This window comes from Alnus glutinosa, chromosome 13 (assembly GCF_958979055.1).
Source record: "Alnus glutinosa chromosome 13, dhAlnGlut1.1, whole genome shotgun sequence".
In the NCBI taxonomy this organism is placed as follows: Eukaryota; Viridiplantae; Streptophyta; class Magnoliopsida; order Fagales; family Betulaceae; genus Alnus; species Alnus glutinosa.
In genome coordinates this window covers 14,309,203-14,330,479 of record NC_084898.1, presented here as the reverse complement: position 1 = coordinate 14,330,479, position 21,277 = coordinate 14,309,203, and the positions used below count along the sequence as shown (strand labels likewise).

The window sequence follows — 21,277 nt, the reverse complement described above, 5'->3', positions numbered from 1 at the left end:
GTGGTGCAGAGATACAATTCTAAAGGAAGCGTTTCCTGTTCTCTTTGGTATTGCTTGTGCGAAGGATGCCTCAGTTGAAGATAATATGGAGATTTTGGGCAGTTTTACTCAGTGAAACGTGAGCCTCGTTAGAGAAGCGCATGATTGGGAAGTGGATGTCTTTGCTTCCTTCTTTCAGGTGTTGCACTCGGCCATTGTGAGTAGAAGTCGTGCAGATAGGCTTTGGTGGGTCTCTTCCAAGAGAGACCTGTTCAAGTGGCTTGCTCTGAAGGTAGTCGCTTCCCTTATAAGAGTATGTGGTGGACTTAGGCTCATTCGAGGGTAGCTTTTTTTATGTGGTCGACAGCGTTAAGTAAGATCCTTACAGTGGATAGTCTCAGGAAGACGCATGTTATCATAATAGACAGATGCTGCTTGTGCAAGAGAAATAAGGAATCAATGGACCACCTTCTTTTTCATTGCGATGTGGCTTCCGCTCTGTGGAATACTCTCTTTACTCGATTTGGTACGTCTTAGGTTATACTTAGAAGAATTATTGACTTGTTTGCCTGTTGGTGGAATTTTGAAAGGCCAAGGAGTGCTGCGATTTTAGCTTCGTTTTTTTATACTCTGTATATTTGGACGGTGACTTTTTTATCCCTTACTGTCACTTAGTTTTGTCGCTTTTCTTGTTCGTTTTTCTCTTTCTATTTAGGTCTTTTCATTTTGTATACTTCTGGTATAGTTCACATCAAATTTGGCTGCTTGTGTGTTGTTGTGGCTCTTTCAGAATCTGATGATTTCCTTACATGAGATTGGAGTGCATATTTGGTCAATGTTGACTGGAACAAAGTTGATTAGTTGAATTTATACCGGGAGAGTCACCTAATCACCTTTTTGTATGTTCCATTGTGAATTCTGGCTTACCTTGCCTCTTGCAGGGGCATATGCTTAAGCATTTTCCACTTCAATTATTTACGAGATTATTATGCAGATGAGTGCCCCCAATTTCTCCCCGTGCTACAGTAATTCCAATGGGGTTGTGATGAGCCCATAGAAAAATGTTGATTGCCATTGAAACACAAGCCTTTTTCCCGTATGATGCTGCATCTTTTTCCATGGAATTTTCTTTTTTGACAAAACGGTTGCTTGACGATTGACGAAAGATGTGGTGGCTGATTACATACTAAGGATGGTAGGCCTTTGATTAGAGGCGTTTATCCATTATTTGGGTCCCCAATGGATTCACACTAGGTTTTTCATCTAGGATTTGGCTTAGCAGCCATAAAAAATGTGTTATAGTTTTTTTATGGGAAAAAAAAGAAAAAGAAAAAGAAATTAAATTTGAACCGTTGAAAAACTACACCAAGAACCTAAACATACAAACCTCAAAGACCATTTCTTCTCTAAGCCCTCTTAGACATGTAGGAACTAGCGTCTTCTAAGGCTAGTCAACTAGTCAACCATTCATATTCATGCTGAATTTTTTTTTGAGGGTCCACCACGGCTTTGATTCAAGGTTTGATCAAAATCTTCCAACTCACTTGGGCCAAATCTGACCAATTCGTTATCAAAGGTGTTCTGCTCAAGAGCAACCTCTCATCTATATACATATATTGCAACCGTTGATGCTACTGGTTAATAGGACCATACATGCGGATGTGGTTATTCTCAATAACTGCATTAATGCGGTTATCACTTGGGCCAAATCTGACCAATTCTTTATTAAAGGCTTCCTACATCAAGAGCAATCCCTTCACTCTACACATATTGCAATCGCTGATGCTACTAGTTAGCCTTTTTTCTAGGTGAAAGGAGGCCAAAGCTATAACACTCTCGAACCATTAGGGCTAGATTTGTTATCGTAAAGCCTCAGAAGTTAAGATCAGTCCACTCACATGGATGATCACCCTAGCACTTGAATAGCGAGTTGGATGAGATAAAATTATTATTTTGACGCTTAGAAAGTGAGCAAATAATTATCTTGACACTTCAGGAACGGAAATGTTGCCTTGGCTTGGCTAAGATGAGACTTATAAGAGTCGCACATAAAATATTTCGTTACTTCATAAAGCCCCGAAAAAGACGAATGTGAGATATTAGACATGCGTTTAACAAGCAACTGTACTAAGAAACTCAAGTTAGGGTGCCTTTATGGTGACTAGACTAAGATTCGTACGACATTTGAACTTGACCAACCCAATTGAGTGACAGCTTTGCCATTGCATATTGTATGAGCTATAGAGAGGACCAATTAAGGGAGTGACTGAATGGATCCCTGCTTCGTCACTATGCAAGCCCTAATGGACCAAAATGATGGTTTATTCTATGCCCTTTAAACTTAGAACTAAGTCATGAAGTGGATAATTGATGTTGCTACTTGAGAATTATCTTATGACCATAATTCATAGCATTTAAGTCTAAATCAATTGACATGAGTGTCTAGGATAGATTGTTTGAGGCACACCTTTATTTTATGGCTCATATCCCAAATGGTAATGTCATTTTCTTTTTAGTATAATCATGAGCATATTACATGGTACGGGTCGAGCATGCTTTGAGCCACATGCTCATGAGGGGTAAAAGATGCTTGATCACCTGATCAAATAGTGTAGGGCATGGGTAAGATATAACGAGTGATGTGCTATGTTAGTTAGATGGTAACTTAATATAACACTCCTGCCTTTTGCCTTCTCGTCAAGTTGCACGCTTTATTTTCTGTATGGCGATGATTAGATGAGAGATTTGGAGGAGACCGTTCATATGGTGGTGCCCAATGTGGACAAGTAGGAGACGTTGAAAATTAATAGAACGTCCACATGGGTAACTAGAGTTAGAATCCTAATTGAAACCAAAGAGTAGGTGAGGTAGTTATTTGATAACTCCCTACCAAATTAGATTGGAGACACTAGGTTGGTTTTAAGAGGACTAAACGTACGGTTCAGACAGCACTCAACACTGAAAAATTGAAGAAATTTTTTTTTCCTCTCAACATCAATAATATCTAGGGTAGCCGTCAAGAACCCTAGAATTTGTAGTGTGAAAATTCTAAGGAGAATTTAGTAGCTTTCTAGGTGACGAAGAAGAGCTCTAATTCGTAAGATCGCACAATGAATGTGGCTATTAGACAACCAACAAATCCGACCCATAAGAGATCTGCTTGGAGCGAGGTATATCGAATAACCCTCTATTTTTTACAAAGATAATATGTTGTGTCTAGGACAGGCAACACCTCCACATATATAATTTATTTGTATCGATTTTGGAGTCTTGAGCTTAGAAATCTAAGTATGTTATGCACGCAATTCTCCCTCTCTCTCAAAGTGCTTACTATTTGACCACCACTTACCTTTCCTGCATTCTATCATTCTCCTCCGAAGTTGATCTCATTCTTCTCAGTAGACATTGCGATTATTGCTTCCCAAACTATGAATATAAAGAAGTTCTTTGTCCACATAGCTTTGTCTGTGTCTACCAAACTCTACTTCATTTAGAGTGTCGTAAAAACTAGAATGAAAATTGCTCGAGAATAAGAAAGTATATTCAACCACATAATACTGTACACACAAGGGGCAAGAAGGTATGGAATTTGAAGGTCTATAAGGGCTCACATTCAAAATTCGTATGCTCCAACAAGGGTCCAAGCCTAACCAGCTTTGGGATGACAACATTGTTCCTAACAGAACACACAAGTGGGTTTTCCCACTGCAAAGCCGATCCCACAAGATTTGCTCGAATGGTTAGTGGAAACACACGGGGCCATCTTTCGGCTTCATACGATCTAAAAGCACTTTCTATAGACTCTGGCTCAGAAATGATTGCATTGGCGAGCTTTCTTGCTAGAACTACTGCATCCTCCAATGCACAACAAGCACCTTGCCCAAGATTGGGAGTCATTGGGTGCCATGCATCTCCGACTAGAACAACTCCACCATCCGAAGCCCGAGGGGTGACGGCCGGCCACAGCCAACGGTCAACAAGTGGCGTTCTAATGATTGTGTCATCAGGGGTAACATCTATGATGTTCAATAGCTCCGAAGGCCAGTTCCTGACTAGCTCCTTAGCTTTCTTCTTCAGCTCATATGCGTCTGTAATTTTTGGACCTGCAGTAATATATGCCCCAGATCATTAAAACAATTAAAAAAACATACAAACTTGAAGAGTTATCTTGTCCAATAAGTTTGTCTTACGGCCTATTGCTCTGTAATATGACTACTTTATGTCTCATGTGAGAGTTTGTCCGGGCCCTACTTATTTGGACAGTCCGAACATGTGGGGTATGTTTGGCAAACCCCCTCACCCCAGTCTTACTTTTCTTTTCTTCTTCTTTTTTTGTTTTTATTTTATTTTTATTTTTTACACTTTATATCACATCAATAAATTCTTATTACTATTAAAAAAAAAAATTACTTTATATCACATCAATAAATTCTTATTACTATTAAACAAATAAAAAATAAAAACACCACATAAAGCTTTACCAAACACACTCTAAGTTTGGACTATCCGAACGCCTGTCTAAACAAGTGGAGCCTAAACAAACTCTCTTCATAAGTTGTTCGACAACCCTATTGCATAAGATCGGAATCCAATTTCTTTCCAAATCAAAGTAGGGAGTGTATTCTTTTTTATTAAAACGACAATCTTGACGTTGAAGAAGTGTCTGTAGAATAGGCTAATGTATAAGAAATAGAAAATAGACCTGGCGATGATCGGTTGAAGCAGATGAACCAGTATACTTTTGTAGGAGAAACTGGAACATATCCAGCACGCAGCCCTCTACCATATACGTAATTTACTTTTGGTTCAAACGGCTGGCCTTCAGGATAACTTGCAAGCCCACGGAAAGCGCAATGGCCAACGTACCTCGGTCCTGAGAACCCCATCCACTTTGCTATCGGAGAGCGGATCCCGTCACAACCAATTACGATCTGTCGTTGAAAAGACTTAGATGACACATTTTCGTAATTATGCTTTATAATTACAAATATTAAAGAGCGAGTTCCTCTTGACAGAGAGAGCTTAAATTATAAAAATAGGGTTAAATCTACAATTGGTCCATGTGTTTTTATGCTTATCAACTCAATTTTTGGATTTTCAAAAGTGATAAAATTGATACTTAGGCGAAATCCCTTCCACGGGTTGTAGTGGGGTTCTCCAGCAATCCTCCCCTACCCCTGCAGAGGTGGCTCATAGAGAACCCCCCACCCTATAGAGGTGGTCACAAGAGTCCACCTTTTGATGTGCTCCCTAACATCCACAACCAACTATTCTCTCTCTCTCTCTCTCTCTCTCTCTCTCTCTCCATGTTATTATGGCAACCATTTTCAGATCTCGGCGAGCCTCAAAGCCTCAATTGTGGGAGGAGGGAGATAGAGAGAGGCGGGAATGGTGTGATCAGGCGATTCACGAGGGTGAATACCCCGTGGAGGTGGTCACAAGGGTGGAGGGTTCTTTGCAACCCACCCTAACAACCCCCACTGAGGGTGGGTAGCGGGATTTTCTCATGACGCACTCCAGCACGTGAGAGGTGGTCCTAGGGATGGAGGTCCCCACGACCCACCCCAACACGAGATGGTTGGTCGTGGGGGGATACCCAACCCCCGCAACCATCTACGCAGGATGGGGGGTTTTCCGTGAGTAGGGTTGTAATCGAGCCGAGTGTTTAATGTTCAAGCATGATTTATTTGAATAGGAAAATAAAAAGTAATTTGATTCCGTACATTTAAAAAAATCCAGAAAAAGCTGCTGCTAATGCTCGAATAGAGTTCATTATTTTTTATGTTTATGGGTAGTGTGAGAGGCAGTACAAGGCAGCAAAGTCTGCAGTGTGTATCAATGGGTGAGACTAAGTTCTAAATAGAATTATTAAGTGTAAGAGTGAGATTAGATTAATTAACCTTTGAATATAATCGAGCCCCGTCCTCAAGTTCCAACAAAATTTCACCATTTTCAGTACGCTCAATATTGGCCAGCTTCGAAGAAAACTGTACTGTATCTGGCGGCAACTGATTGGCGAGAGTCTCCAAAAGTATCCTCCTTTCCACGGCACGGACCTCTTGGCTGTGCCATTATATATTTAATTATTACTACTACCAATCCACACAACAAAGAAAATTTCCTACAACACTAAGGAGGAAGATAGTGCTGTCCCCAAGTTTCACTAAAACTTTCGTTACTTTTCCAATTCCTTTAAACTTTAAAAACTCTCGATTTAGTGTATTGAAGTTAAGGGGTTGAGTTAGGTTTCCTAAAAAAAGAAAAAAGAAATAAATAATGCAGCCTAAAACATGAAAAATTCGTACCTTTCATCTTCATCTTTGAATCTGAAGGAGCGCAGCTCCCTCCCATCTTCTGACTTTATAACCATCCTGCACAGATGATACCATGAACAAGGTCAGGAATATATTTATGAATTCTATTTCTTTTTAATCTTGCATCACATTTTAAAGTGCAGCCAGTAACATTTCTTTTCAGAAAAATGGCTATAATTCTAGAGTGATCAACATATAACTTTTATTCAAGTTTAATCTCTTGCACGGAATCCAATGCTAAATTATAATTAAAAAAATGCTACTCGAATTCCTTTTTTTAAAACTCTTAAGTGTTTACTTCTTAATACGGCTGTTGCCACCTCAACTTTTCACCGCTTATTCTCTTAATTTCTGCAACTACCACGTTAAGGAGTAAGTATTTGATAGTGGAAAAAATGGAATTTGTGTAGCATTTATCATTGAATAATGTAACATTTAAAACCAATGTGAGTCATTGGCCCATTGATGAGTGTAAATGAGGATATACCCCTGATTTTCAAGAAATTGTCTCTTCAGGAAAATGAAGAACTCCTTTTTTCACATTTGAGAGTGAAAATAAAAAAGAAAAAGAAAGAGTTCATGTAGCATTTCTCATTGAATAATGTAACATTTAAAACCCCTGTGAATCATTGTTCACATTGACGAGTGAAAGTGAACAGGAAAATGAAGATATACCCTTGGATTTCAAGAAATTGTTTCCTCAGATCGTTTCCTACTCCTATTGTATCCAACACCTGCCAACCATTCTTGAAAAGGGTGAGTGAAGTTCCACCAGTCCGAAGGGATACTGCTTGCTCAAGCACAATTGACCCAATTCCGAGCCTGATTTCACACAAGGATGGGAATTATAAAAAAAAATAATTCTAAAATAATAATAATAATAATAAAAAGATATTTGCCTCAACATTATCTCAATATTCAAAGTAAGTAAGAAAGTTAAGCATGATAATGATAAAAATCCTTGATGCTTTGATTACTATAAGTCAAGGGACTTGGATTATTTGATTGAGGAATGATTCACTACCACCTAAATATACAACTTTTCACCACCTTGTCTATGTGGCAAGGTGGTCCCCCTTGTATATTTAGGTGGCATTGAATCATTTACCATAAATTAAAAGATTTAATTACCTTAATTTAAGAGATTCGTTTGTATTTGAAATTATTCAATTTTTTGCAAAGCTCTATAAATATAACGTTCTACTCAAGTCAAATAATTAAGAAAAGATGTAGCTAAAAGGCTTTAACGTGGGTATAGGCCATAAGCCGAACCACCTTATTCTATATGTTTTTATCCCTTTCTTTTCATCTATTTATTTCATTACGAAACTCTATAAGCATGCTCAAGAAAAAATAAAGTATCATCCTTCTCCAAGAAATGAGATATTATTTACTAGGTAATACCTTTCCTTCAACAAGTACAAAATCAAGGATGTTTTGCTTAATTATCCCTGCCGCTTGTAAGAACGCCAGAGTTATTGAATAAGAGCATCATACAATTTCTTCGGCTTATTTCATCTTTGAACGAAATTTAAGAGGTTACGGCTCTCTCAAAGCAGCCAATAATTTCAACGTTGTTTATCCTAACCGATCACAAAAATAGGTCATAAATCTTCTAACACCCACGGGTCATAACACTTTTATCCAATTAATTTCAAAAGAATCGTGCCACATCAATCAGCAAATTAATTTAGCGCAGTTGGTGAAGCAGAGAAAGCAAACACCAAAAAAATGGGACAAACAAATATATATATATATATATATATATATATATATATTGAGATTGAAGAAATTCCAACCTGTGAAGGGCGAGTGCAGTTGAAAGCCCGGCAATCCCCGCGCCGACGATGACAATATCCTCCTTTGGAGAAGGGGCCAGCTGAGCTTTAATGATTGATACAGTGATGGGTTTAGTTCGGGTTGAAGATTGAAACTGCTGTGAAAAAGGTGGAGAACGACGAGTGTTCAGGTACAGAAGATTGGAAGAGATCGTAGCCATTGATGTTCAGGAATGACAAGAGAGAATCAGAGATTTATCGGCCAAGAAACAAGTGGTGGAGCTGAAGTCGTCCGACTGTAGTTTAGCTGTTATTTGATCAGATTTTTACCGGGAAAGACTTCCAAAGCCCTTTTTCAGTTAAGTTGAGTGCGGAGTCAGCCCGTTGGGTCTGGGCTGGGCCGGATCAGCGGAGTCAAATTGTGATGCTTCATAAAAATTGGATATTAATTTAACGGGTTAAATAATATTTAGCTCATAATTTCTTTTGAAATCATATTTTTATTTAACACATATATAAAATATCTCAAAATATATTCATAAATGTATTCAAAATAGCAAAGCTCAATAAGACATATAGAACATGCTTATGTAAAATAATGCAGGGTCAGTAAGTTTGAACTTACCGTTCAGGCTTATACTCTTTAAATGAATTCTCATGTCTTCGTATACTTTCTACGTTAATATTATACATTCACATTAGCATGTATTCTTTATTTCTCATTCCTAAGCCTTATTTCAAATTCTAGGATTTTAAAATATATTGAGAAAAATTATTCTTATACTTTGCATTTATCCTAAAAATTTGTCCAGCATAACAACATTTTTACAATATTTTGATATCAATCGGGCATTATAAAAACATATTTAAACATCTTAATATTATTTGGGTATCATAACGACTATATAGTATTTTCACGCATTTTCATACGAAAATTATTATGGCATTAATATAATATTTATTTAAAACCTCTAAGATTATTTGGACATCACAACGATGCTATTGAAAAATACCTAATAATATTTAGGAAGCACAATTACGCATTTGTAATATTAAAATGATGATTGAATATAATATCATTCCCTGAAATGTTTAATCATACTTTTCCGAACAATTTAGACATTATATTGACATAATTTAAATTCTAATAATTAGAATTGACATAATCTAGAGATAAAATAATTATATCTGACACTCTTTTTCAGTAGCTCCAAAGCTCTAAGATACAAAGCTTCTGTTTCTTTCTTTTTTTCACTACCTTAAGCTCTTAGTATGTGAGAGAGAGAATTTTGAATGTAAAAGGCAAAATTTTGGCAAAAGAAATCAAACGGTAGGCATAACTTCCTAAGCACCTCACAAATCCAACATGAAGATCTTAGTGTTTATTTGTGTGCCATAGTGCACCAAAAAGAATCCTCTGGAATTTATAAGAACCAAGTTCAGCTTAGAAGTTGGCGTGAAGTCACCATCTCAAAAATAAAAATAAAAAAAAAAAAAAATCTTGAAATTCAAACCATAGTCTAGGAGAAGAATTATTAATGTGTATTATTTATTTATTTTTACTAGATGGAATTGTAAAATCTGAATTACATTCCAAAGAAATCAAGTTCCACAAACTCACTAGAAGCTCCAAGAATTTCTGCAAGTTCGGATTGTACAATGATAGTCTGAACTGTTCATTTTTCTTTTAGCATAGTTTGAATTGTCCACTTCTCAATTCAAACATAAAATTATAAATTTAAATATCAAATACAAATATATTTGATCCAACTTAAGTCCAATGTTTATACCAAAGTATTTTTAGTCATCTTAATAAATTCCTTAAGTGTTACATTTCCCCCTCCTTATTCGAATTTTGCTCTCGAAATTTTAAATGCAACATCTATATTATCAATGCTAAAGCATATTGTTGGGAATCATGCGCTAATCAAAGTATGCACAGCGGAATACTGATCCCAGGAAAATTTTGCTTCAAAATAAACAATGCTAGATAAACTAATATACAAGTTCAGGGTACTTACAATCGAATTCGGCATCTCCTAGGCTTTTAAGGCTATTTGATTTTGGTTGAGTTATTCCTTGCATGTTGAAGAATGAAGAATATGTTCTTCGTGTTCTTGACTCAACCTCCAGATCTTTTCTCTGATGACTGAATATGACCGTGAGTATGAACTCACAAACTTGAAGTAATGAATTGGTTAAATAATACTTCACTATGGCCCTCTATTTATAAACTTGGATTTACAACTCATGATAGGGTTATGAGATAAATTGGAGCTGTAGCAAAGATAGGGTTGGAGTCATAAGAGAACTAGAATTCCAAGCCCTACAATCTAGATGCACAGCCAAGGGGAGTAATTACTACCCTTGCCCCTGCATCACACAGCCATGGGGAGAAAATATTCTCCCCATGCGTCTAAGGATGGGGTTTTAACCCTATCTCACTGGCACTAACTCTTAAGCATGGGCTTTGGTTTTATAGGCCCATGCTCATTTATCTCCACTTAACCCTTTTGAAATTAATTTCAAGAGCACAAAACTCTTTAATTGCTTAAGTCCTTATGAAACAATTTCCTAAGCCCAATCATTTATAAGTAATGAGCCACTTCTGAATCAAATTCATTTGGCCCATGTTTTATCGAATAAAACAATTCAAATAAATAAATGCATAATCGGAGCTCATAACATATGGTCAATTTACATCAACTCAAAGAGGGACTCAAAGGAAAAAATACAATTAGTTTCAAATAGGTCTGTGACAATATCACACGACACTATTTAATCACAATTGATTCCACTAAACAAATGTGATTGCACTCTAATATGTATTTTTCAAATTAATGAATTAATCCCCGCGACGTACTTATTTATTATATATTACCCCTCCATGAAATCATTCTGTACTAGAACCAAAGTCAATACATTGTTACTTATTTCACCACCTCTTTTTCTTGATACACCAGATTTAATTACATGATATCCTTTTTGTACATTTTGAAATTTCATCTCACTTTGCACAAAACAAAGTTTCAATAAATACCTTATGTGAACCCGTGGGATCGAACTCCCTTAAACCCACAATCAGATTGAAACCTACCCAAGAAAGCCAAGAATCAAGTCAATAAAAGGTCTAGACCCATGAATTCTCATTTCAAGAACCTAGACTTGGTTAGAACGCCACAAAGGGTTTGCCTTTGATAAGTTCTTAGTTCAATCAAGAACAAGTAGAGAAGACTGAAAAGTTTTCTATGATGAAAAAAAAACTTCATTCAAGTTCAACCTCTCTAGCAAATGTGGTTACAAGTCTTTTTAAAACCTCTCAATGAAACCCTAAACCTACTAAGGCCTACATCAATTAAAAGACATGGGCTGAACATCTTCAAGCCCAAAACATCCTAAACTACACTTCTATAACTAATAAAGAAGTCCACTTAATGAAATAAATAGGCCCAAAAGCCTATAACCATAGGAACATAAAAATAGGCCCTCATGCCTATGCTTTGGCAATTGTGATTTAAAAGATATTCTCTACCGAGTTGTCAACATCCATCAAGAGAAAGACCAAGAAGGAAAGAAGAGACTATCGACAAATCTCTTGATTCATCTTTTAAAGAATTTCCATATTTATATTTACGTTGTTGTCAAGTAATATTATAGTTATTATTTTTTCCCTAATATGGTAATTCTTTGGCACCAAGTATTTTCCATTAATTTGGATATATTCTTTGGTACCAAGTATTTCCATAATATGCTTATTTGTATTTATTTCAAGTCTTAGGAGATTTTATTAGGGTTTTGCTATTTTTGGTAAAAATCTTAGAGGTCGAATTTTCAGCTATATTAGCTCGGCTTGTGGGCGTTTTTCCGACAGTTGTTGATTATTGATAATTTTATCAAATTCAGAGTTTGTCTATGTTTTCTTTAGGGTAATTTTCCTGTTTTCTTCATTGCAAATTGCTTGTTGATTAGCCTACAGAATAATCGCTATTCTGCCTGGCGTCAATTGGTATCAGAGCTTCAGCACTTTCCTAAGACGAGTTCTTCATCAATTTCGATGGTTGGTGGTCGTAGTCGTGGTGGTCGTCGTGAGCAGGTTCCGAATGAGGAAGCTCCGCACCATGATCATTCTTCATCAGTTTTGATGGTTGGTGGTCGTAGTCGTGGTGGTCGTCGTGAGCAGGTTCTGAATGAGGAAGCTCCGCACCATGATTGTAACGTTCAGGATATGATGATTGAGGATTTGCAGAGGCAAGTTGCAGAGTTAGCCCAGCGCCTAGCGGCGCAGGAATTCGGCAATCGTGAGATGAACTCCGATTCCGATTCCACCTTCGACAACCTGTATCACAATCCTGCTCCATACCGGGAACAATGTGATCAGGATGAAGAAATTGTTGATGAAGAGTTCCAAGAAGACAAGTTCGTTGATGAGGAGTTCATACATGGAGATGTTCATGATGATGTTGAACATGAAGATGTTGAAAATCCTTCACAAGGATTTGTGGATTGGAATTCTTCCCCAATTTATGATGTCTATCATGAAGAAGAAGATTTATTGAAAGAGGTAAGTTTTGTGGGTGATACAATAAAATTTATTGAAGAAAATAATGACTACCATGTGTTTGATGAAAGTCCACATGATGAGGGATTTCAGTTGAATAATGAGGAAATTAGTTATGTTGATTTTCTTGGGATTGAAAATTTTCTATCAAGTTCTTCTAGTAATAATTTGAATGTTGGTTTTGATGTGATGGATGACAATTTTAATTTTTGCGATAAAAAAAGAATTGATAATTCATTGAAGACTTTTATGGAGCGTGAATTGGAGAAAATAAATAAAAGACGTGAGAAGATTGAATTATTTCAATTTAGTGTGAGGCTAGTTGTTGTGATGAGTTGCAATTTATTTATCTTCTGGTTTCAAGTTATTTTTGTATTGAGAAATACGAGATGGAATGAATTAATCGGCCTTCCAAAAGATCGAGGTAAAAAGGATTCGAATTCGAGGATGAATTCTTTCCAACCCGGTGAGACTGATGCAGGAGGAAATCGGACGCAACTATAGAATTATTTAGTCTATGATGTGGCGATGTGATTGGTTTGATTTAAGCAAGAAAGGGAAGGGTCAACTACTCAAGAAGGAAAGAAGAGACCTTTGGCAAATTGTGATTTAGAAGATATTCTTTACCGAGTTGTCAACATCCATCAAGAGAAAGACCAAGAAGGAAAGAAGCGACTATCGACAAATCTCTTGATTCATCTTTTAAAGAATTCTCATATTTATATTTACGTTGCCGTCAAGTAATATTATAGTTATTATTTTTTTCCCTAAAATATGGTCATTCTTTGGCACCAAGTATTTTCCATTAATTTGGAGATATTCTTTGGTACAAAGTATTTTCATAATATGCTTATTTGTATTTATTTCAAGTCTTAGGAGATTTATTAGGCTTTTCGGGATTTTGCTATTTTTGGCAAAATTCTTCTAAAGACCTAATTTTCAGCTATTTAAACCCAGCTTGTGGGCGTTTTTCAGCAGCTTATTGTTATTGATTAATTATCAAAATTCAGAGTTTTCTCTCTGTTTTGGGGTGAATTTTCTAGTTTCTTCCTTGCAAATTACATGTTGATTAGCCTACAAAATAATCGTTATTCTGTTCCGGCGTCAATAAATTATCAATAACAAAAAAAAATTGTCGGAAAAACGCCCACAAGCCGGGCTAATATAGCTGAAAATTCGACCTTTAGGATTTTACCAAAAATAGCAAAACCCTAATAAAATCTCCTAAGACTTGAAATAAATACAAATAAGCATATTATGAAAATACTTTGTACCAGAGAATATCTCCAAATTAATGGAAAATACTTGGTGCCAAAGAATGACCATATTTTAGGGAAAAAAATAATAACTATAATATTATTTGACGGCAACGTAAATATAAATATGAGAATTCTTTAAAAGATGAATCAAGAGATTTGTCGATAGTCTCTTCTTTCCTTCTTGGTCTTTCTCTTGATGGATGTTGACAACTCGGTAGAGAATATCTTCTAAATCACAATTTGCCAAATGTCTCTTCTTTCCTTCTTGAGTAGTTGACCCTTCCCTTTCTTGCTTAAATCAAACCAATCACATCGCCACAACATAGACTAATTAATTCTATAGTTGCGTCCGATTTCCTCCTGCATCAGTAACATAAAGAGTTTGCACTAAAGCGCTAGGCTATGCCGCCCCCATCTGTCGCTTGTATTACATGGATTAAAGTTGGTTCTTCTTCTTTCAAGTCCATCTTGAATGTTGGGGTCTTGCTCGATAAATTTGCAAACTCGGTCCAAGTGGATTGCACTAATCCTTGCATTGTTTCCTTGATCTTCTTTGCTCTTGACCTTGTGATTGACCCATCTGGAACTTGCAAAGAATCTTTAAGATTCGGCCTACCATGGGACCCATCAATACCACTACTCAAGCCCGAGCTTTACGATAATCATTCACATTTACATCAAGGGGAATATTCCTTATCGCTTTGTTTTATGACAAAGGATTTGGATTCCTTCTTGAAGAAATGTTAATTAAGAGATTTGATAGTTCATACCTAGGGAAGACGAATCGTACCGCATCTTACTGGTTAGGTGGACAATCCGTGCCAACCGAAAGATGAGTTATTCCCATTTCTTAATAAACGTAATTTCTTGATAACATCGTTGGGTGCTTGAGAAACACACACAAGTCAAATCATTCTTGTAAGTGAAATTCTCATGTTAAATGCAATTTACCATTATTATGATATTAGTGGTGAAATTAATTCCTTATATCTTCTCCACACTATCTTACTTTTAGTTTTATGTTTTTATTTAGTTTCAATTACAAAACAAAAATCAAATATCTTGATTGAATTAGATTAGAGTTAATTTCAATAACTTAACAACAACCCACAGTCCTTGAGGTTTGACACCCTCATATAGACCCTATCTTACAAAGATTTGTTCTATTGCGAGTAATTTATTTTGTTATTGATACGCTCACAACCACATCAAGGATTGACTTGCTGGAGAGGAGTGCGATGGAGAAAAACTTCCAACTTTTATTTTATGCTTATCCATTTGTTTGGTGAATTTAGCATCCCATGCTAGGAAATTTGATCGCATCTTTTCTAGCTTTGCTTGTTGCTCTGCACTAAAAAAGAATTGGAAAGACATGGTGATTGGTATGGATCGGTGATTGCTGTAGAAAACAATCAACATGGCTCTGATACCAATTGATGCGAACCAACTAGTATGAAACACAGAAAAATGATAGATGGGCTCGTTCGAAAGAGCCGTGACCTTTAATGGCTACTTCAAGAGAGCTTGATCTCCTAAACACAATAAACTGTATTATACCACACAATATTCATCATGCATACTTCTTCATTAATAATTCCCTTTTAAATAGATGAGCAATACTGATCCGTTACGAAGATAATTACTAATCAAAATAGGACTCTAACTCTCTTAAGAAATAATTAGACTATGACTCTATCAAGAATTTGACTCAATCTTAGACTGGAAGATTTAACTCCTTATTGAACTCTAACACAACTCAAGACCAAATAATGATGATCATATCACGCCGCTCATCACGAATCTCTCTACCTTTCTCACCCTTCTTTGTAAACACTACACAGTACACTTCAATCTCAAAAGCGAAGCCTCGGCCTTACCCTCAAGATTTGGCCAAATTTTGAAAATGATGAAGGCCACTTTTGGGTTCACTAGTACAAGCCATCCTCTAACTGTCACATATGTTTTGTTATTGTTGATATTTTGTATATGTTACTCAGTTACTTTATTGCATAAATAATTTGAGTTTGGAGTTCTTTCTCCTGAAATCCCACTGGCACTACGATTTTTTTGGTAAATCTCTCTTTCTCCTTCATCTTCATAGTTTTGAGTCATGAAAAAATTGAAAAAGAAAAAGAAAAACACTTCCTTTTTCTTTTTCTTTTTTTCATTTATCCATGAACTTTGTTTGGGTTTTCTGGAAAACATAGGAAACTTTAAACAAGCTAGAGCTTGTTTATTTGATAAATATATCAAGTTTGAGCCGAGTTCGAACCATTTGAGAAAGAAACGAACCGAGCCCGAAAATATTAAAATTTAACCGAGCTCAAGCCGAGCTCAAACTCAGTACAAATTTGCTGAGCCGAGTTCGAACATGCAAAGCTTGGCTCTATTCAATACATCCCCGTACATGTGTTCCGAAACCTCAGGTGAAACACAAACATATAAGCATATCTAAGCATAAACCATAAAGCATCATAACTCAGCCACACCATATACATGCATCTGAAACCTCTAGCGAAACACCAACATATAAGCACGTCTAAGCATGAAACCATAAAACATCTAACCCAGCTACACCCATATACGTACGTTTGAAACCTCAGGCGAATCACATGCATATAAGCATATCTAAACATGCAACCAGAGTTAACAATATACATATGCTCTGTCCCATTCAGGCACATCTACTTGATTGCTTCTTTACTTATAATATATTTAAAAACGGTCAATCAAGATTATTAATTTGAATTAAACTTGACTGTTTAGTTCTTATCAATGATTGAAAAGAAAAAAATAAAATGAAAAGTATTAAAATTTCGTGTCTTAAATGAAATAAGTGGACTATAGAATCATCAGTATTTTATGAGATTTGATCATTTACAAATGCATCGCTAACATTATTGCGAATAGGATGAAGGTTGTCGTCCCTAGCCTAAATGGTAAACATCAAACTGCTTTCATCAGAGATAGAAGATTTGGGGATAACATTCTTCTGGCCCATGAATTATTCAAAAACTATCACAGAAACAAGGGTTCCCCTCAGTGTGCCTTCAAAGTTGACATCATGAAAGCTTTTAACATGGTTAGGTGGGATTTCATTGAGGGAGTCTTAAAGATGGTTGGGTTTCATGCTGTCATGGTTCAATGGATAATGGAATGCATTATCACCCCTAGATTCTCTATCAAAATAAATGGGGAGCTGAAAACATATTTCCCGAGAAGAAGGGGTCTTCGTTACCTAGTATGAAATCTCTCATAAAGCAAATCATAAAACATCATCATGTATCATATGTCATGCACGCTTCCATGAACTCATTCATTTACATTATCATATAACATATTGATGGATGGGGCTCACCCCTGCCAGGGTCTTTTTTCCTGCTTGTCCAGTCCCTTCTGTTGAACTGATAAGGCTCACCCCCAATGAGAATTTTTACCCTGCTTGTCAATTCATCATACTTTCTCATCTCATTACATTATTCATTTCATTCATTCCCCATTTTCATGTACATATTTGTGATGCATGCTATAAAAATTATTCTTTCCTTTACTTTCATGCTCATGCATTCATAAAAATCATAAATTAAACACAATCCAATAAACATTTTGAAAAATAAATAGACTTCTAAATTACGGTGTGTCTGTGTGTGTGTGTGTGTGTGTCTATGAACAACATGTAACAAAATATCTAAATGCGGAATTTAAATGAGATAGATATTTTGTTAACGAAGTGGAAAGTCAATTAAGAGAAAAACCACTCCAGGGCAGCTAAATCCAGGAATTCTACTATTTAGAAGACAAAGCTAGTAACAAGATAGTAACACTCACATACCCAATGCAACGATCGTATCTTGCACTCTGACACATAACCCAACGTGAACGTGAACGCCTCCCAACCAAGTTACCAATTTGAATGGGTCTTAAATGGATTCATTTACCTTAGGGCTCCTTCCTAAGATAGACTTCACACGAACAAGTCACACATTTGACGACCCTTAAAGAGCTAGCAGATCTTTATAATTTATACCTAAACACCCTCTCTAAGTACAAAAGAATTCAATACTGAATTCATGATTATTACATGCCTAGAGACCTCTATTTACAGGCTTTAGAAGACTTTTTACAATTCTGATTTCAAGTTCTCTAGGCCGCGTCCGGACGGAGTCTGAGGGCGTCTGGACGGTTGCTAGTTGTTTCTATGTCTAAAAAGGAATTCCAAAATTTCTCGAACCCTGGAGAGCGTCCGGATGCACTCACTTTTCATCCGGACGCTGGTCCATCCGAACGTTTCTCTTGGCTGTCCGGACAATAAAGTTGTAGCATTTTTTATTAGCTTTTCTAACGACACCAATTTCATCTCAACCTGATACTTGAGCAAAAAGTTGTGATAAACATATTGAGACGTGTGCAGAATCTTCCTGGAAACCAGAAATTGTCGACGTGTGCAGAATCTTCCTGGAAAACAGAAAATTGCCTTCTTGATGCTTGTGACACTCATACTTGTCATATTAAGGCCATTTCTATATGAAGACTTTGAATAAAACGGCAACCCTGTATAAAGAAGCAACCTTACATGACAGTGATTTTGTCAACAAAATGTAGCCAATAAAACTAACAAACTTCCCCTTTGGCCATTATGGGACAAAAATCACTTGACCAGTTAAAAATACAAATCCGGTCAAAAAACAATACTCACCCTTTTTGTCTCAAAAGGATAAAGGGCAAACAGAGTAGTAAAAACCACAGACAAAAAGTATTAAAATCCAAAACAATAAGGATAATAGTAAAGTGTCTCAGCAGAAGCTCAAATAACCATAAGAGGAAAGCAAAAGCCTTAATGCTCCAAATCTCACTGGTCCTTTGGCATCAAGTGACGGATAATGTTCCGCACATTGATCTGAATTTGAGCCACTTCGGCTTCTTGCTCCTGAAGCTGGAAATCCATAGACTAAAAACCTTCAGTTACTTGAGTCTGCAAAGCCTGAAACTCATCATTCGCAGATTGAAATCCTCTAGTCAACAGGTCTGCAAGACTGGTGTAGATATGAAAAATGATGATACGGAAGGCTCTGTATGAGCTGGGGAAAAGCTCATCTAAATCCTGAAACCTTCGGATTTTGAACATATGACTTCAATAATAGTTTGTTTTCCAAAGGATCCATCTGTCTGACACTTTGCCGGGAGCCATTGGATAACATATTCCTAAAAAGATTTAAACAGAAATATATCCGAAAATAAAACCACCAAGAAAGATTAGATCCTGTTAGTCACAAAATAAAAAATAAAAAAATGTGGTATTATGACAGTTGTCAATTGGATGCCCAAAAAATACAAAAGCAAATATAGCAATCCAAATGGCACAAATATATAAATATCAACCTTACACATAGACATAATAGAATTTTCATGCACAAGATCTCAAGAAAATATTCCAATCAACAAATATTCAAATATTTTGAAAAGCACAAAAACTTAAAAGAACAGAGGAAGACAAAGAGATTATCACGAAATGAGAAAAGATGTGCCGAGAATGCCAAAATCTTGGGAGAAATATGCGAGACAAACACACAACATGACATGATAAATAAAAAAAAATGCAGTGGTGTGCGGATAGCAGAGAAAGCAAAGAGACGGATAAAAACCTGTAAGGATCGCGTTCGGACGTGGTACACACTCATTCGAACGGTCCACTTGCCAGAAGAGTAATCAACAGAACCGTGCGCATCTGGACGTGTCGCTTAACTATCCGGACGACTGAGCCGCACGTGTCCTGTAACGCCCGGCTTTTATGAAAAAGCGTAAGTGAGATATTATTATTATTATATATATATATTTATTTAAAATTCTCATGTGACATTACGAACTAATCAGAGTTAAATATTGGCAACGAGATGTATATATATATCAGACTTGGAATTAAGTAATACTTCAGAGCTACTAACTGAAATACCTCAAAATAGATATATAAAGTAGGTCAACATAATTATACATAAGATAGCAGTTGCGCCGCACAGGGCACATATAATTATACAGGTCAAAATATCTAGAGTTTAATTATCACATAACGGCAGAAATATAAATATTATCTCTGAAACTAAGTTAATGAACTATGTTGTAATAGTTCGCAAAAGGAGGCAGCCTAGCCTCAACTACTAATAGCAGGATCCATCTAAGGGTCTGGATAATCCTGATATTCTTTCTCTTCATAACTTGTATTAATAAATAACACAGAGAGAAAACAACAATACAAAATACCTAAGTGAGTCCACTGTTTCCCATAATATAATATGAATGCTGATTTATTTATGAAATTCAACATAATGAAATATAATTTCATAATCACTTGTATACACAATATATAGTCTACGGTCGCGAATCATAGACATAGATTGAATATAAACATAATTATGAAGCAGTAATATGATAGTCTTAAATGCAAAGTTTAATTATCATCTTTTACACTCCTCTCGAGATGGAACCAACGGTCCGAATTAGTGTGTTGTGGAAGCCAACGGTTCCCCTTACTTAAAGCTTATTTGTTTGTTACTGGAATCCAAAGGTCCCAGTAGACTAAGAGCCAAAGGTCATAGCCCGTTTATTTATTAAGTGTCACAAAAGCAAAAGGTTCCACTGGCAGCCATCAACCCCCCGGTGCATACCAGCTTTGTTATTAACCATTTTAGTTAAAATAGAAAATATGTAAAATCACATGCGCAACCAAATACATAAAGCAGTAAACACAATATTATAGAAAAAGTCCACCAGCTTCGTCCTCAGTAAGTATAGAGATACTTACAGTTTCTGCTTCAAAAGTTGTCCACATAAATATTAACTGCATAATTATATCCATGCAATAATAATAAATTAGCAAGAGATGCTAAGAGAATATTTATTATTATTGCTATACTTAGTTTTAAGACATCATTTTCTATTTAGGCATCACAACGGCTACAGATTTAAATGTAACAATTATGTAAATATTAACGTGTCCTTAAATCTGTTTATTTTATATAAATAGATAAAATAATTCATTTGATATTAATCACATTTTTAAGTAAACATGGATGGCACAACGGCATAAATTATCGATACCTTGTATTTTTAATCAGACAGAATAACGGCATTATAATACCAAATGCTTATAATATTTAAAATATTTGGGCAGAGCAACGGCACTACAAAATATTTCCCTTTTTCACTAAATATATTTTCCTCTAAAACAAAATACCTTTATATATATGTATATACATGGTCTTTACGTAGGTCCCATGCATATTAATGTATAAAACATATAACTAAAACAAAATACCTTTTTATATATATAAATATCTTTTTAAGACAATCACACACACACACACACGTAACACAAACCGGTCATGATTCTTTTTT

General features: G+C 35.9%; 1 protein-coding gene across 2 annotated transcripts; it reads right to left on the bottom strand.

Annotated features, from left to right (window-relative positions):
- Positions 1-3,487: 3,487 nt before the first annotated feature.
- On the bottom strand, positions 3,488-8,379 carry LOC133854734 (monooxygenase 2-like). Of its 2 annotated transcripts, XM_062290995.1 has the most exons (6): positions 8,093-8,379; positions 6,969-7,115; positions 6,285-6,350; positions 5,880-6,042; positions 4,682-4,910; positions 3,488-4,082 (listed from the first exon to the last, which is right to left on the bottom strand). In XM_062290995.1, exons 1-6 carry the CDS (start codon positions 8,290-8,292, stop codon positions 3,577-3,579), a joined length of 1,311 nt encoding a protein of 436 aa, XP_062146979.1. In that variant the 5' UTR covers positions 8,293-8,379; the 3' UTR covers positions 3,488-3,576. The 2 variants fall into 2 exon arrangements, with proteins under 2 accessions (XP_062146979.1, XP_062146980.1); XM_062290996.1 differs by lacking the exon at positions 6,969-7,115.
- Positions 8,380-21,277: the final 12,898 nt, after the last annotated feature.

Excerpts from the sequence above, each read along its gene's own strand:
- LOC133854734 (XM_062290995.1), bottom strand. The coding sequence starts at position 8,292 with ATGGCTACGATCTCTTCCAATCTTCTGTACCTGAACACTCGTCGTTCT. Across the intron at positions 6,043-6,284 it reads TTCAAAGATGAAGATGAAAG|CCAAGAGGTCCGTGCCGTGG; the intron begins GTACGAATTTTT and ends ATAATGGCACAG. Across the intron at positions 4,911-5,879 it reads GGGCTCGATTATATTCAAAG|ATCGTAATTGGTTGTGACGG; the intron begins GTTAATTAATCT and ends TTTCAACGACAG.